Source organism: Crotalus tigris, unplaced genomic scaffold, assembly GCF_016545835.1.
Source record: "Crotalus tigris isolate CLP2741 ecotype Arizona unplaced genomic scaffold, ASM1654583v1 scf7180000022970.308977840:1548163, whole genome shotgun sequence".
NCBI classification, from domain to species: domain Eukaryota; kingdom Metazoa; phylum Chordata; class Lepidosauria; order Squamata; family Viperidae; genus Crotalus; species Crotalus tigris.
This window is the reverse complement of record NW_024099557.1, coordinates 127,107-142,886: the sequence shown is the minus strand read 5'-3', so window position 1 is coordinate 142,886 and position 15,780 is coordinate 127,107. Positions and strand designations below refer to the sequence as shown.

Here is a 15,780-nt window from a genome sequence, read left to right as displayed (position 1 = left end):
CAGTGCTGGAAGAGAGTGGGGTATCTCCCTTCCAGCACTGATGATGTTGCCTAGTTTGGTAGTGAAATGTCTGCAAGACAACCACCCAGCACAAAGAGCAACGGAGACCCCGCAATACGAGACTGGGAGGGCAAGCTACAAAAATATAAATAGTTGAATAACCACTGTGCCAGACGAACCTAAATAATAATAAATATAATAAAATAATAAAATTCACGTCACAACTGTCTCACTTAACAACGGAAAATTTGGGCTCGATTGTAAGTCGAGGACTATCTCTATTTTTTAAAAAAATACAAATACAAAAAACCAGGTACATCAGCTGAATAATAATAATAATAATTAATAATAATAATAATAATAATAATAATAATAATAATAATAATAAGTAGTAGTAGTAGTAGTAGTAGTAGTAGTAGTAGTAGTAGTAGTAGTAGTAGTAGTAGTAGTAGTAGTTGGAAGGGACCTTGGAGGTCATCTAGTCCAGGGCTTTTCAACTTTTCACCCATTGTACCACTTTTAGGATATGGCAATATCCGAATACCACCAGCCGCCTAATTGGGTGTCAAAAACTTGACCCAAAAAAGAAAAAGTGATAAAGTACAGGTAGTCCTCGACTTACAACAGTTCGCTTAGTGACTGTTTGAAGTTACAATGGCACTGACAAAGGCGCGGCTGAGGCGCGGCCGAGGAAGACACCTGCCTGCCCACCCGGCGGCGCTCTTCCTTCTGTCCTAGATTTCCATTGTTGTGAGCATTTCTGTTGAGGATTGGCAGTGCGGGTGGGGTGGGGTGATGTTTGGTTTTTATTCCCCCCGTCTGCTGGGAGGTTGCAGCAGGTTTTGGTCACTTCACATGACCCTGGGACACTGTAACTGTCATAAATATGAATCAGTTGCCAAGCTTCTGAATGTAAATCACAAGACCCTGGAGATGCTGCAACATTCCAGCTGATCGGCGCTTCTTGGCTCAGCAGAAGTGCCAGGATCAGTGCTGCTTTCCAGCTGATTGGTGCTTCTTCAGGGCTCAGCAGAAGCACCAGGATCAGCGCGGAGCTCCAGCTGGAGCCTGGCGCTGATCCTGGCGCTTCCACTGAGCCCTGACAGCCCCGAAGCGCCGATCAGCTGGAAAGCGGCACTGATCCTGGTGCTTCTGCTGAGCCCTGACAGCCCTGCTGCTCCAGCCATCTCTCGCTCAGGCTTGTGCAGTGCTGCCACCGGTTCAGCTCATTCCCCTCCCCTGCTACTACTTTTCTAGGATGGTCGCGTACCACCTGCCAGGTGCCAGTGTACCACAGGTGGTACCCGTACCACTGGTTGAAAAGCCCTGATCTAGTCCAACCCACTGCTCAGGCAGGAAACCCTATACCACTTCAGACAAATGGCTGTCCAATCTCTTCTTAAAAACTTCCAGTGTTGGAGCATTCATAGCTTCTGGAGGCAGGTTGTTCCACTGGTTAATTGTTCTAACTGTCAGGAAGTTTCTCCTTAGTTCCAGGTTGCTTCTCTCCTTGATTAGTTTCCATCTGTTGCTTCTTGTCCTGCCTTCAGGGGCTTTGGAGAATAGTTTGACTCCCTCTTCTTTGGGGCAGCCCCTGAGATATTGGAAGACTGCTATCCTGTCCCCCCTCGTCCTTCTCTTCATTAAACTAGATATTCCAGCAGCCGTTCTTTGTATGTTTTAGCCTCCGGTCCCTTGATCATCTTTGTTGCTTTTCTCTGCACTCTTTCTAGAGTCTCAACATTTTTTTTACATCTCTTTACCACTCTTTTGTTTTGTTTTGTTTCTTCACAGGAGCTTGACAAGTTTCCTTTGGAACCAGGTACTGTATTTCCAAAAACCCTCTGCCCCTCCTATGAATTTCCCATTAGGTCTCGCACTCCAGTCCCTTTAGTTACTCTCTTTCCGGTTTTTATCCCATAAGTAGCTTTAGTTCATTATTCTAACCCGGTGCACGGTCCAGCACACCTCCAGAGGAAAAGCCACAGAGATTGGAAATCTGGCCATATCACCAGATCTGCAGGAGCACCTTTGATGTCTTATCGCACAGTGATCAGACTTCCGAGAGAATAATTTGCGCTTTTAAGATCCCCTTCACTGGGGGGGGCAGACCGCGTACCCCCCCAACCCTCCCCCCCCCAGCCTAAAGGAACAGTTAGACGTGCCAAGCAGATCCTGTGATATCGCTCAGGGCTTTGGGACTGTAACGTTAGCTAGAGAGAGATGCAGTTGAAATTGTCAAAGCAGGGACCGACTCTTTTAAGTGGCTACGCGAAGACTTGAAGACGGAAGGTGACGACGGGAGGCCTCTCGCTTTGCTTTCTGGACTCCGCAAACGTATCCGAATCGCTTCCTAATGCTCTTCTGGTGTTCACCTGCGGACTCAGCCTCCTTCAAAGAATATCGGTAAAACCCGCAAGCTGAAACAGTCGAAAAGCATTGAGCCCCCCGTCGGTATAAGCCTCCCCCGCGCATGGAAGCGAGTCTGGGCAAGAATTGGAAAGGCGCCACCCGCCGTTGTGCGAAGACAGCCAGCCAAGCGACCCGCCGGGCAAAGCATCGTGCCTAAAGGTTATTCTTCCTTCTCTCTTTTCAGGCCCTGCTCTGATAGCCGTGTTAGACTGCAGTTGGTTTTAGGCGTGTTGAGTGTGGTTGGCCCAGAGGGTTTTCCAATCTCTGTGTAGCCTTAAGCCCTACTCTCTCCCGGTGTTAGTCGGGCAGCCATGCCCGTCCGGCATTTGTCTTTGCTATGTTTCCCTGGTGATTAAACCTTGTGCCATTCTATTCCTGTTAAATCCATAGAAAATGAGAAAGTGCTCGGCATTTTGGGTGACACTTGTAAATCTCAGCCCCTTAAAGAAGAGACGTCCGAAGCGGAGCGGGCGCAGGAAACGAATAATTCATGGCCGGGCAAACAGGAAGCTGAGGAGGAGGAAGAAGAAGAAGAAGAAGAAGCAGGAGGAGAAGACATGCTGGCCGTCGTCTCTTCCACCCAGTCGGACGAAGACCTTGTAGATACGGACAGCCAGTCAGGCCCAGCGGTGGCCAAGAGCCAAGAGGACGAAGCAAAGCTCTTAGTGGTAGCGAAAGGGGAGCCCAGCGAGCAGACAGTTGAGGAAGCCAAACCGGACTCGGACTCTTTAGCGGTAGAGAGCAGGAGTGGAGGTGGAGGTGGAGGAGGTGGTGATGATGATGATAGTAGCAAAGAAGCTCAAACTCTGGAAGCCAGTAGTGAGGCAACCGTGGAATCGGACACAGGTCCCCAAGTGGTTAGTCCAGAGGCCGAGAAGATGGAAGTGAAGGCTAATGTTGAGGAGGAGCCCTCTTCCACTAGAGACTCCTCTGCCCAAGAGGGTGGTGATCAGAACACGAGGTTTGTTTCTCTCCGTTTTAGACCAGATGCTGTCTTTTTTTCTTGCCCGTTGGTTGTTTATATGAATGCCAAAAAAAAAAAAAAAAAGTGCTGTGATGCCTCCAGCGATCCCGTTGCCGAGGGCCCCCAACGAGACGGTAGCTTATCCTTCGACGTAGAGTTCTCTGGTTTTTATTTTTATTTTATTTTAATTTAATTTTTTCAGTTGTCCTTACCACAGTTTGTTTCCATAGGAGACCGTTTGGCTGGTTGTTGTTTTTTGGTTTTTTTTTTCTTAAGCGTTTTAAAAAAAATAACACACACACACACACACGATAATCTCCATCTTCCAAAGGCTGCATTCTTAATCTTGTATTCTTGATAAGCAGTTAGCTCTCTGGTGGTCTACGGAGAGTTATCTTTGGGTTTTTTTTTTAAAGCCCCCCTCCCAGTAAAGGTCAATATATATATATATATTGGTTTGTCTGGTAGGTATTTGATCGTAGTACCCACTGTCCTGCCTATTCATTTTCCAAGTGGCTTTTTTGCTGGTTGAATAACGTCCTTCTCTTTTTTCTTCCTCGTCTTTAGCTCAAATGAGGAGGCGGAGACTAAAAGTGCTTCGAAAGACGAGAAGGGTAGGCTTCTAGCCATGTATATATAAATATATATCTGTTTTCTGAGGTTTTCGCGGGTGTTTGTATGTAGGTCTTTGGTTATTCGGGTTTTCTCCCGTGTAAAATTGGAAGTGTCTTGGTGATGTTTCGACGAAGTCCCATTCGTCAACTTCAGGCTGGTGTTCTCAGCTTCGTGTTTCAAGGAGCAATGTATGATCATAGCTGTTTCTTCCTTTTAACTTCCAGTGGAGGTATGAACTGATTGGATGGGAGCTTGGCTGTGTTCTGATTGGGTGGAGGTGTGTTCTGATTGGTGAGCTGCATCATTAGCCACCTTAAACCCCTCAGATCCATACATGAAACAAACTGACACCCACCATGAAGATGAGGCACGACCACGAACGCGAAGCCAAATAACAGCAACGCAGCTCACCATCTCAAATCCCCCTGCAATTCAGACTAACCCGAGCACAACAAAGCCCCCACCCAAACAGAACACCCCCCCATCCAATCAGAGCACAGCCAACCCCCCCATCCAATCAGAGTACAGCCAAGCCCCTCACCAATCAGAACACAGCCAAGCTCCCACCCAATCAGTTCATACCTCCACTGGCAGTTAAAAAGAAGAAACAGCTACGATCACACATTGCTCCTAGAAGCACGAAGCCGAAAACACCAGCCTGAAGATGACGAATGGGACTTCGTCGAAACATCACCAAGACACTTCCACTTTTACGCGGGAGAAAACCCGAATAACCAAAGACCTAAATATATATCTGTATGCATACAGCAACTGGTAGTCCTCGGCTTGCAACCGTGCGTTTCGTGGCCATTTGAAGTTAAAAGGCCCCTAAAAATGAACTGATGAAGCTTTTTGGATGAGAAACGAAACGTTTTTGTCCCCAAGAGAAAAAACACGGTCCAGTTGAGCCTTTGAAACAACTGTGTCCTGGATGACTGAGAATCTCCCTAGAGAGGCCTCTAAAAAAGGGACTAATAACCGGTCCTCTCGCGACCGTGACAGCATCGCCACAGTCACGTGATCAAAATCCAGGCGCCTGGCAACTCCCCTGTATTTACAACAATTACAGCATCGGACAAGCAACGTCAATAGAGCTTCAGGACTGCACGATTCACTTAACGGGCTGCCGTGCTTCGCTTAGCAACCTTGGCGAAAAGCTTGTGAAAAGGGGGTGTGAATCACTTAACAGCTCTCTTACTTAGCAACAGAAAATTTTGGTCCCGTTGGTGGTTGCAAGCCGAGGACTAACTTGTACATACTTAATCCTGGCTGTGCCGTTTTAATTTTCCTGTGAATCTGGACACACTTACTAGAAACAGCGAAGTTATTTTTTTTCTCAGCAAAGCAAAGCTGCCGCAACTTTGTGCTCAGTCGTTTCCCTAACACTGCTTACGTAATAATAATAATAATAATAATAATAATAATAATAATAATAATAATAATAATAATAATAATAATAATAATATTGCACAGACTGACTACAAGCAGCAGCATAACAAAGTAGCAACAATGGTGCATTGGAAGATCTACAAAAAATATCATTTGCCTGTAAGCAAAAACTGGTGGGATCATAAAATAGAGAAAGTCATAGAAAATGATAAAATTAAACTGCTCTGTGACTTCAGAATTCAAACAGACAAGCACCTGCAACATAACACCCCAGACTTAACAATTGTCGATAAGAAAGACAAAAAAGTCTGGATAGTGGACGTGGCAGTGCCTGGAGACAGCAGAATAGACGATAAAGAACTGGAGAAGATAACAAAATACAAAGACCTACAAATAGAAATAGAAAGACTGTGGCAAAAGCAAGCAAGGGTAGTACCAATAGTCATAGGCTCCTTGGGTGCAATCCCAAAACAACTGGAGCACCACTTGAACACCATTGGCATTGACAAATTTGCTATTAGTCAATTGCAAAAGGCAGCCTTACTAGGAACTGCTTCCATCCTGTGACGATATCTGTAATACCATTAGACATCCACATCTGCCTATCCCAGGTCCTGGGTAAGGACTCGATAGGTAGACAAAATGCCAAATCCAGTCTGAACATATGGCTGACTGTGCGATGATCCATAATAATAATAATAATAAAGTTGGAAAGGACTTTGGAGGTCATCTAGTCCAACCCCCAGCTCAGGCAGGAAACTCTGTAACATTTTGGACAAATGGGTGTCCAGCCTCTTCTTAAAAACTTCCAGTGTTGGAGCATTCACCACTTCTGGAGGCAGGTTGTTCCACTGGTTAATTGTTCTAACTGTCAGGAAATTTCTCCTTAGTTCTAGGTTGCTTCTCTCCTTGATTAGTTTCCATCCATTGCTTCTTGCCCTGCCTTCAAGTGTTTTGGAGAATAGCTTGACTCCCTCTTCTTTGGGGCAGCCCCTGAGATATTGGAACACTGCTATCATGTCCTCCCTCGTCCTTTTCTTTGTTAAACTAGACATACCCAATTCCCGCAACCGTTCCTTATATGTTTTAGCCTCCAGTCCCCTAATCATCTTTGTTGCTCTTCTCTGCACTCTTTCTAGAGTCTCAGCATCTTTTTTACATCGTGGTGACGAAAACTGGATGCAGTATTCCAAGTGTGGCCTTACCAAGGCATTGTAGAGTGGTATTAACACTTCAAGTGAACTTGATTCTATCCCTCTGTTAATGCAGCCCAGCATTGTATTGTCTTTTTTGGCAGCTGCAGCGCACTGCTGGCTCATATTTAAGTGATTATCCACTAGGACTCCGAGATCCCTTTCACAGTTACTATTATTGAGCAAGGTACCCCCTATACTATAGCTATACATTTGGTTTTTCTTGCCTAAATGTAGAACCTTAGTTTTTCACCATTGAATTTCATTTTGTTAGGTAGCGCCCAGTGTTCAAGTCTGTCCAGATCCTTCTATATCCTAAGCATGTCTCCTGGAGTGTTGGCTATTCCTGCCAGCTTGGTGTCACCTGCAAATTTGATGAGTTCCCCATCTATCTCCTCGTCCAAATCGTTGATGAAGATGTTGAAGAGCCCTGGGCCCAGAACAGAGCCCTGGGACACCCCACTACACACTTCCCTCCATGTAGATGCGGTTCCAATGAGGACCACATGCTGAGTATGGCTGGTCAGCCAGCTACGGATCCATCTGGTGGTGATGCTGTCTAAACTGCATTTTTCTATCTTATCAAGTAGTAGGTTGTGATCTACTTTATCAAATGCCTTACTGAAGTCCAAGTAAATTATGTCCACAGCATTCCTCTGATCCGCTAATTTTGTCACTTGGTCAAAGAATGCAATAAGATTTGTCTGGCATGATCTGTTTTTGACAAACCCATGTTGGCTTTTAGTAGTGATTTTGTTTGCCTCTAGGTGTTCGTTGATTCGTTATTTGATTATCTTTTCAGGTACATTTGGTTGATGCACCTGGTTTTCCTGCACTGCTTTGGGCAGTTCAAAAATGTTTGTATTTTTTTTAACAGAGATAGTCTTGACGTACGACCACAATTGAGCCCAAAATTTCCGTTGTTAAGTGAGACAGTTGTGAGGTGGGTTTTGCCCCATTTTGCGACCTTTCTTGACACAGTTCTTTAAGTGAATCGCTGCAGCTGATAAGTTAGTAACTCGGTTGTAAAGCTGGCTTCCCCCATTGACTTTGCTTCTTAGAAGGTCGCAAAATCACATGACCTTGGGACACAGCAGCGATCATAAATATGAACCAATTGCCAAGCATCTGAATTCTGATCACGTGATCGTGGGGGATGCTGTAAAGGTTGTAACTGAAAAATGGTCGAAAGTCACATTTTTCAGTGCCGTTGTAACTTTGAACGGTCACTAAACGAACCGTTGGGAGTCAAGGACCACCTGTACAAGACATGCAACTTAAGAGTTGGGTGCAAAACTAGCATACCTTTTGAAGTTTGGACCGAACGATCTAGCAAACTTGTTTTTGAGTTTTAGAAGTGCATGATTCATTAGAAACCTACTCCCGTCTCACCTTCCCCTGTTTTTCTTGGTGCTAGTAGCATAATTTAAAACGTGGGTCTTGTCGTTGAAATTTATTAAATGATGGGAAATTAAAAATCCCTGTGAACAGGCTACAAATTGTGCAGAAATTGCTTATTGATTTGAACTCTTTGTCTGCACAGTTCTGGAAAGGGTCCTCTGAGCAATGTCAGATTCTGGAAGGGATGAAATGAAGTCCCAGTGCTTTCTTTTATATTCTCTTATGAACCACATTCATCAAAAAGCAGGAGAAGAAGAAAACAAAATTTGTTTCTCCTGCTTCCAATTCTATTTTCAGTCCTCCCTCGCCCTCTTGATTTCCTGGTGAGTGAGACAGTCGCTTAAATAGGAGCCAGCCGTGTGCTGCAGCTGCCAAAAAAGCCAATACAGTTCTAGGCTGCATTAACAGAGGGATAGAATCAAGATCACATGAAGTGTTAATACCATTTTACAAGGCCTTGATAAGGCCACACTTGGAATACTGCATCCAGTTTTGGTCACCACAATGTAAAAAAGATGTTGAGACTTTAGAAAGAGTACAGAGAAGAGCAACAAAGATGATTAGGGGACTGGAGGCTAAAACATATAAGGAACGGTTGCTAGAATTGGGTATGTCATTAATGAAGAGAAGGACAAGGGGGGACATGATAGCAGTGTTCCAATATCTCAGGGGCTGCCCCAAAGAAGAGGGAGTCAAGCTATTCTCCAAAGCGCCTGAAGTCAGGACAAGAAGCAATGGATGGAAACTAACCCAGGAGAGAAGCAACCTAGAACTAAGGAGAAACTTCCTGACAGTGAGAACAATTAACCAGTGGAACAACCTGCCTCCAGAAGCTGTCAGTGCTCCAACACTGGAAGTTTTTAAGAAGAGACAGGACAGCCATTTGAAATGGTATAGGGTTTCCTGCCTGAGCAGGGGTTTGGACTAGAAGTCCAGTCTCTTCTTAAAAACTTCCAGTGTTGGAGCACTGACAGCTTCTGGAGGAGGTTGTTCCACTGGTTAATTGCTCTAACTATCAGGAAGTTTCTCCTTAGTTCTAGGTTGCTTCTCTCCTTGATTTAGTTTCCATCCGTTGCTTCTTGTCCTGCCTTTGAGTGCTTTGGAGAATAGCTTGACTGCCTCTTCTGTGGGGCAGCCCCTGAGATACCGGAACACTGCTATCATGTCCCCCTTCATCCTTCACTTCATTAAACTAGACATATCCAATTCCAGCAGCCGTTCCTTATATGCTTTAGCCTCCAGTCCCCTAATCATCTTTGTTGCTCTTCTCTGCACTCTTTCTAGAGTTCTAGAGTTGGGTAATGAAACATCTCCAAGAAAACAACCAAGCTCGGAGAGCATCAAGGGCTCCACCAAGGCAATCGGCTACGTTTGGGGGGATTTTTCAACCCGTTGCGTGTTGTAGCAATTGATGTCTTCTCCTCTCCCTTCCCTTCCCTCCCCCCCCCCAATATAGGTCGCTCCTCTGCTAGCTCTGGCAGAAATCTGTGGGTCAGCGGTCTTTCCTCTTCGACCAGAGCGACTGATCTGAAGAACCTGTTTAGCAAATACGGCAAGGTAGGCTGAATAGAAATAAAAAGTGGTACCGCTAAACGTTTTTGTCCGCTCAAGTCTGCAATATTGCCAGATAAATGCTTTGATTAAAATAGTGACTGTCAACGCTGCTAACGTCGAATGTTCTTGCTTTGACAACATATGGAGATGCAGCTGTTTTTTTTAACATGTGTATTACTCTTAGAGTTAGAATTAGATCAGTGTTTCCCAAACTTGACAATTTTAAGGCATGTGGACTTCAACTCCCAGAATTCCACAGTCAGCATTGCTGGCTGTGGAATTCTGGGAGTTGAAGTCCACATGCCTTAAAATTGTCAAGTTTGGGAAACACTGAATTAGATGATACTGGGGGGGGGGGGGGGAGAGGAGGGAGAATGTGTATGGGAATTAGTTAGACCAGTGGTTCTCAACCTGTGGGTCGGGATCCCATTTGGGGTCGAACGACCATTTCACGGGGGTCGCCAAACAACGCAGTCCGCTATTTTTTCCCCCTTTTCCTTAACTGTGCTACTCCCTTTTATTCTATTGGCTTTTGAAAGCCAATAGAATAGACTCTCTTGAATAGAGTCTAATTCTATTGGCTTTCAAGAGCCAATAGGAATTGTCCAGGCTGTCTCTGCCCTGCTGAGCCCACCAAAAGTCCCATTCTGCAAACGGTGCTGCACTAGTTGAGTAGTCCTCGACTTATGACCGGTTGAGTAGTCCCCGACTTACGACCGGTTGGGGGGTAGCGGCATTAAAAAGGTTGAGAACCACTGAGTTAGACATAACAAGATCGTAGCAGTGTGTGTGATTCAAGGTTGTTTGAAATAAGAGATGATAAGAAGTGGCCAGGTTGAAGATTTGGAGGGAAAGCCTGCATTTCAAACTAATTGGAGAACGTGATTTATGACCGTAAATTAGAGGAGGGAGTTGTGCTTTGATGCAATGTGTTCAGGGCAGGGGAATCCAGATTTTGGCTTTGACGATGTACCTGCCGATGCCATGCCAGTCGAATAAAGATTCTTTAAGGTAAACAATGCCTCAAAGTTCTTTGAAGAGTTTCATCCGTCGGAACCATGACATTAAGTCAAAATCTCCAATTTTCCTAACTATCTAGGGCAGTGGTTCTCAACCCTTTTAAGTCGAGGACTACTCAACCGGTCGTAAGTCGAGGACTACTCAACTGGTGCAGCACCGTTTGCAGAATGGGACTTTTGGCGGGCTCAGCAGGGCAGAGACAGCCTGGACAATTCCTATTGGCTTTTGAAAGCCAATAGAATTAGACTCTATTCAAGAGAGTCTATTCTATTGGCTTTCAAAAGCCAATAGAATAAAAGGGAATAGCACAGCTAAGGAAAAGGGGAACAAAATGGCGGACTGCATTGTTTGGCGACCCCCGTGAAATGGTTGTTCGACCCCAAATGGGGTCCCGACCCACAGGTTGAGAACCACTGTTCTAGGGGTCCCAAGCCCCAGCCGTTGTCCCTAGAATTGAGGGATAAACTGCCAAAGATTCGGGGAAGATTTCATCATGGACAAAGAGGAAATGGCTGCATCTCCATATCTTGTCAAAGCAAGAACGTTCGATGTTAGCAGCGTTAACAGTAATTTTAAATTGGAAAAGAGGACTCTACATAAGGGTTATTCTGGGCCACTGTGGCTCCATATTTTTATTTAAGTGGGAATTTTTGGGGGGGGGGTATATTATTCATCTGCCTTTGCTATGGAACGTTGCTCACAGGGAGCTTTATGGGATACTTGCATAATTATTCCCTTGCAAATTGTGTCCTGACAAGTGAACCAATTATTCTAGTTCAGCCATTGAGCTCCCAAGTTCCAAGCTACATAGCTAAAAAGAAATTGCAAGATTTATTATCTAACAGACGGGGGCATCGAGATGTCAAAAATGTGTTCTTCCTGCAAATTTTAAAGTTTGCCAGTAAAATACTTTTTATTATTCTTTTTTTGGGGGTGGTGGTGGCATGCTAGGGTCCATGGGGTTCTGAAGAAGTCGGACATGACAACAAACGCCTGCAAGCAAGGGATGGTTCTGCACATTATGCTAAGCCATAATGTGATCTGCTTGGTTTTGACCTGCTGTGTGGAGTAAACGCAACACGCCGATATGGCTTAGAAACAGCATTTAAAGCTTAGTTGATTTATCATGATTTAGTTAATAAGCCATGGCTAAATAAAGATTATCTTATCTTTATTGTCACTTTTTTCTGTGAACATACTGGCACAAATTAAAAAATGAAATTCTGATGCCCGCTGTCAAACAATGGATGGATGGATGGATGGATGGATGGATGGATGGATGGATGGATGGATGGATAGATGATTGTTATATAGACAGATTGAGATTGGTAGGTGGATGGATGGATAGATAGATAGATAATAGATAGATAGATAGATAGATAGATAGATAGATAGATAGATAGATAGATAGGATAAGATAGCAATAGCACTAGACTTAGATGGATAGATGGATGGATGGATGGATGGGTAGATGACTGATCGATAGATAGATAGATACATACACAGATACATAGATAGGATAAGATAGCAATAGCACTTAGACTTAGATAGATGGATGGATGTGGATGTGGATGTAGATATGGATATAAATATAGATATATAGATATACCCATACCCATACATACATAAACATATTACACATGTGTGTGTGTATATATCAGTGGTTCTCAACCTGTGGGTCGGGACCCCATTTGGGGTCGAACGACCATTTCACGGGGGTCGCCAAACAACGCAGTCCGCCATTTTTTTCCCCTTTTCCTTAGCTGTGCTACTCCCTTTTATTCTATTGGCTTTTGAAAGCCAATAGAATTAGACTCTCTTAAATAGAGTTTAATTCTATTGGCTCTCAAAAGCCAATAGGAATTGTCCAGGCTGTCTCTGCCCTGCTGAGCCCGCCAAAAGTCCCATTCTGCAAACGGTGCTGCACCAGTTGAGTAGTCCTCGACTTACGACCGGTTGAGTAGTCCTCGACTTACGACCGGTTGGGGGTCGCGGCATTAAAAGATAACCACTGGTATATATCATACACACGCACATATGGTATATATATATATATAGAGAGAGAGAGAGAGTTAACAGTTGGTACAATATGGTATAAAGCTATTACAGAATCTAGTTCTGCTTCAGATACCGCGAAGCCTTCTCCCAGGAGATATCTTAAAAAGATTAAATTACTGTTTTAGATACTTTTGGCCTAGATGATTGAGTCTTCGTTTACATGTTACATCTCCCAGAAGGTAACAAACAAATAAACAACAGCTAGTAGGTGTGATGTGTAAACCCAATCAGTGTTTGTCCTCTCTCTCTCTCTCTCTCTCTCTCTCTCTCCCTCTCCCTCCCTCCCTCCCTCCCTCCCTCTCCCCTCTTCCTCCCTCCCTCCCTTTCCCTCTCTGAAGGTGGTAGGTGCTAAAGTAGTCACGAATGCCCGCAGCCCCGGGGCCCGCTGTTACGGCTTCGTCACCATGTCCTCGTCTGAGGAAGCCACCAAATGCATCAGCCACCTCCATAGGACAGAACTGCACGGGAAGATGATTTCGGTGGAAAAAGTGAGTGTTTCCTTGAGCAATGAAATCCAAAGCTCTGTATAAGTGTTCCTCGACTTAACGACCGTAATTGAGCCCAACGTTTCCGTTGCTGAGTGAGACATTTGTTAAGTGAACCTGGCCCCATTTTACGGCCTTTCTTGCCGACAAGTTGTTAAGTGGATCGCTGCAGTCATTAAATGAGTAACAGTTGCTAAGTGGATCTGGCTTCTCCCCCCCACTGCCAGACAGTCGCAAAAGGGGATCGCGTGGCCCCAGGGACCCTGCCGTTGTCACAGATATTGAGTCAGTTGCCAAGCGTCTGAATTTGGATTGCGCGACCGTGGGGATGCTGTCACAGTCGTAACTCTGAAAAATGGTGATCGATCACTTTCTTCGGTGCTGTTGTAACTTTGAACAGTCACTAAATAAACTGTTGTAAGACGAGGATTTACTTTAGTCCCAGCCAGGAGAGGAACTAGCTTCAGTCCCAGCCAATATCAGCCCCAGCCAGGAGAGGAACATGCAGTAGATAAGCTGGCAGTCATAGGAAAGAGACTGGAAGGTCCAGAGATGGGTCCTTCAGCCCTAGATGGCACATGGATCCTGGCCACGATGATGACTTCTTGATCAGCCACAACAAAACGGCCTTCCCTAACTTGAGATCATTCAGATTTCTTGGGACCGCCATTCCCAGAATTCTCTCTGCTATGCTAATGAGGAACTCTGGGAGTGTTGGCCCCAACCTACTTGGAGGTCATCACGTTGGTCTAGGTCAGGGGTAGGCAGCCTTGGCTCTTTTATGACTCGTGGACTTCAACTCCCAGAATTCCTGAGCCAGCCACGCTGAGGGGAAAGGAAGAGGTTGTTTCCAAGCTGAGCCATGCTGGCTCAGGAATTCTGGGAGCTTAAGTCCACGAGTCAGAAAAGAGCCTAGGTTGCCTACCCCTGGGCTAGGTGATTACGTAGATCCAGCCCTACCAGTAGAACATTGGTGAAATGTTACTCTGCTGAATTATCGATAAAGAGAATATTTGGTAGCTCAGGATTGAACTGCTCTCTCAGCTTAGTTGTTTTCTTGCAGACGTTTTATGACCCAACTAGGTAACTTCATCAATGCTAGAAGGGGGTGAGGTTTATGGAGAGGAGGAGGAGGAGGAGGAGGAGGAGGAGAAGGAGAAAAAGGACTGTGGGGTCCTTGGTGCTCTCTGAACTTGGCTGTTTTCTTGCAGAAGTTTCATGAACCAACTAGGTAACTTCATCAATGCTAAAAGTGGGTGAGGTTTATGGAGAGGAGAAGAAGGATTGTGGGGGTCCTTGGTGCTCTCTCAGCTTGGTTGTTTCCTTGCAGACGTTTCATGAGCCAACTAGGGAACATCATCAGGTGCTAGAAGGGAGTGGGGTTTGGGGAAAGGAGGAGGAGGAGGAGGAAAAGGAAAAGGGCTGTGGGGTCCTTAGTGCTCTTTCAGCTTGGTTGTTTCCTTGCAGACGTTTTGTCGAGCCCTCCTGGGCTCGACACACAAAGAAAGGAAAGCTGTCTGGTAGGAAAGCTGACAAGTTTCATGAGCCAACTAGGGAACATCATCAGGTGCTAGAAGGGGGTGGGGTTTGGGGAGAGGTGGAGGAGGAGGAAGAAGAAAAGGGCTGTGGGGTCCTTGGTGCTCTTTCAGCTTGGTAGACGTTTCATGAGCCAACTAGGGAACATCATCAAGGCAGAAGAGAGCAAACCCCATACTCCCTTCTAGCACTGATGGTGTTCCCTAGTTGGCTCATGAAACGTCTGCAAAGAAACAACCAAGCTGAGAGAGCACCAAGGACCCCACAGTCTTCCTTCTCCTCCACTCCACAAAACCCACTTCCTTCTAGCACTGATGATGTTATCTAGTTGGGTCATGAAACGTCTGCAAGGAAACAACCAAGTTCAGAGAGCACCAAGGACCCCATAGTCGTTGTCCTCCTCCTCCTCCTCCTCCTCCTCCTCCTCCTCCTCCTCCTCCTCCTCCTCCTCCTCCTCCCCATCCTCCTACCCATCCTCCTCTTTTCCACAACCCCATGCTCCCTTCTAGCACTGATGGTGTTCCCTAGTTGCCTCCTGAAACGTCTGCAAGGAAACAACCAAGCTGAGAGAGCACCAAAGACCCCCCCCCAGCCTGTTGAATTATTCGGCATACATTTTAGCACATGTTCAGGTCAAAGGAAACACCCAGGAGAAGAATGTTAACCTTTCCACCTTCCTCCACCTCTTACCTTCGTTTTTCTGCATGGAGCATTCGGAGATGATTGCGCTGTGCTTTCTTCCCCCCCCCTGCCTCATCCCGCTTGCGATTCAGAACAGGGACGGTTTTGCTTGCTGTTTGATTTTTCCCGCTCTTCTAGACCGGACCTCTCCAAATCACCCTTCTTTCCTTGTCTGATTCCAGGCCAAAAACGAACCCGCTGGGAAAAAGCCGTTAGCCGAGAAGAAAGAAAGTGACAGCAAGAAGGAAAAAGACAGGCGGCATTCGACGGACTCCAAATCAGAAAAGTAAAACAGGATTGCTCGTTATCTCTTTTTGCTGAAGTTTTCGGGCGGTTCTCTTGTACAGGGAGCGAACAGGCTGCAGCTTTGAATCTCAGCTTGTTCAAACAAGTCATGGTTTTAGGGCAGGGGTAGGCAACCTCGGCCCTTTTATGACACGTGGACTTCAACTCCCAGATTTCCTGAGCCAGC

At 45.5% G+C, this 15,780-nt stretch overlaps 1 protein-coding gene across 1 annotated transcript in view; it reads left to right on the top strand.

Moving 5' to 3' along the window:
* LOC120297068 (scaffold attachment factor B2-like) overlaps positions 1-15,780 on the top strand; it is a 50,781-nt gene that overhangs the window by 12,790 nt on the left and 22,211 nt on the right. Inside the window, exons 6-11 of the mRNA XM_039319290.1 lie at positions 1,795-1,822; positions 2,803-3,373; positions 3,944-3,990; positions 9,431-9,531; positions 12,945-13,094; positions 15,491-15,594. Of these exons, the coding sequence (XP_039175224.1) occupies positions 1,795-1,822; positions 2,803-3,373; positions 3,944-3,990; positions 9,431-9,531; positions 12,945-13,094; positions 15,491-15,594 (1,001 nt within the window). The remainder of the gene's footprint in view (positions 1-1,794; positions 1,823-2,802; positions 3,374-3,943; positions 3,991-9,430; positions 9,532-12,944; positions 13,095-15,490; positions 15,595-15,780) is intronic.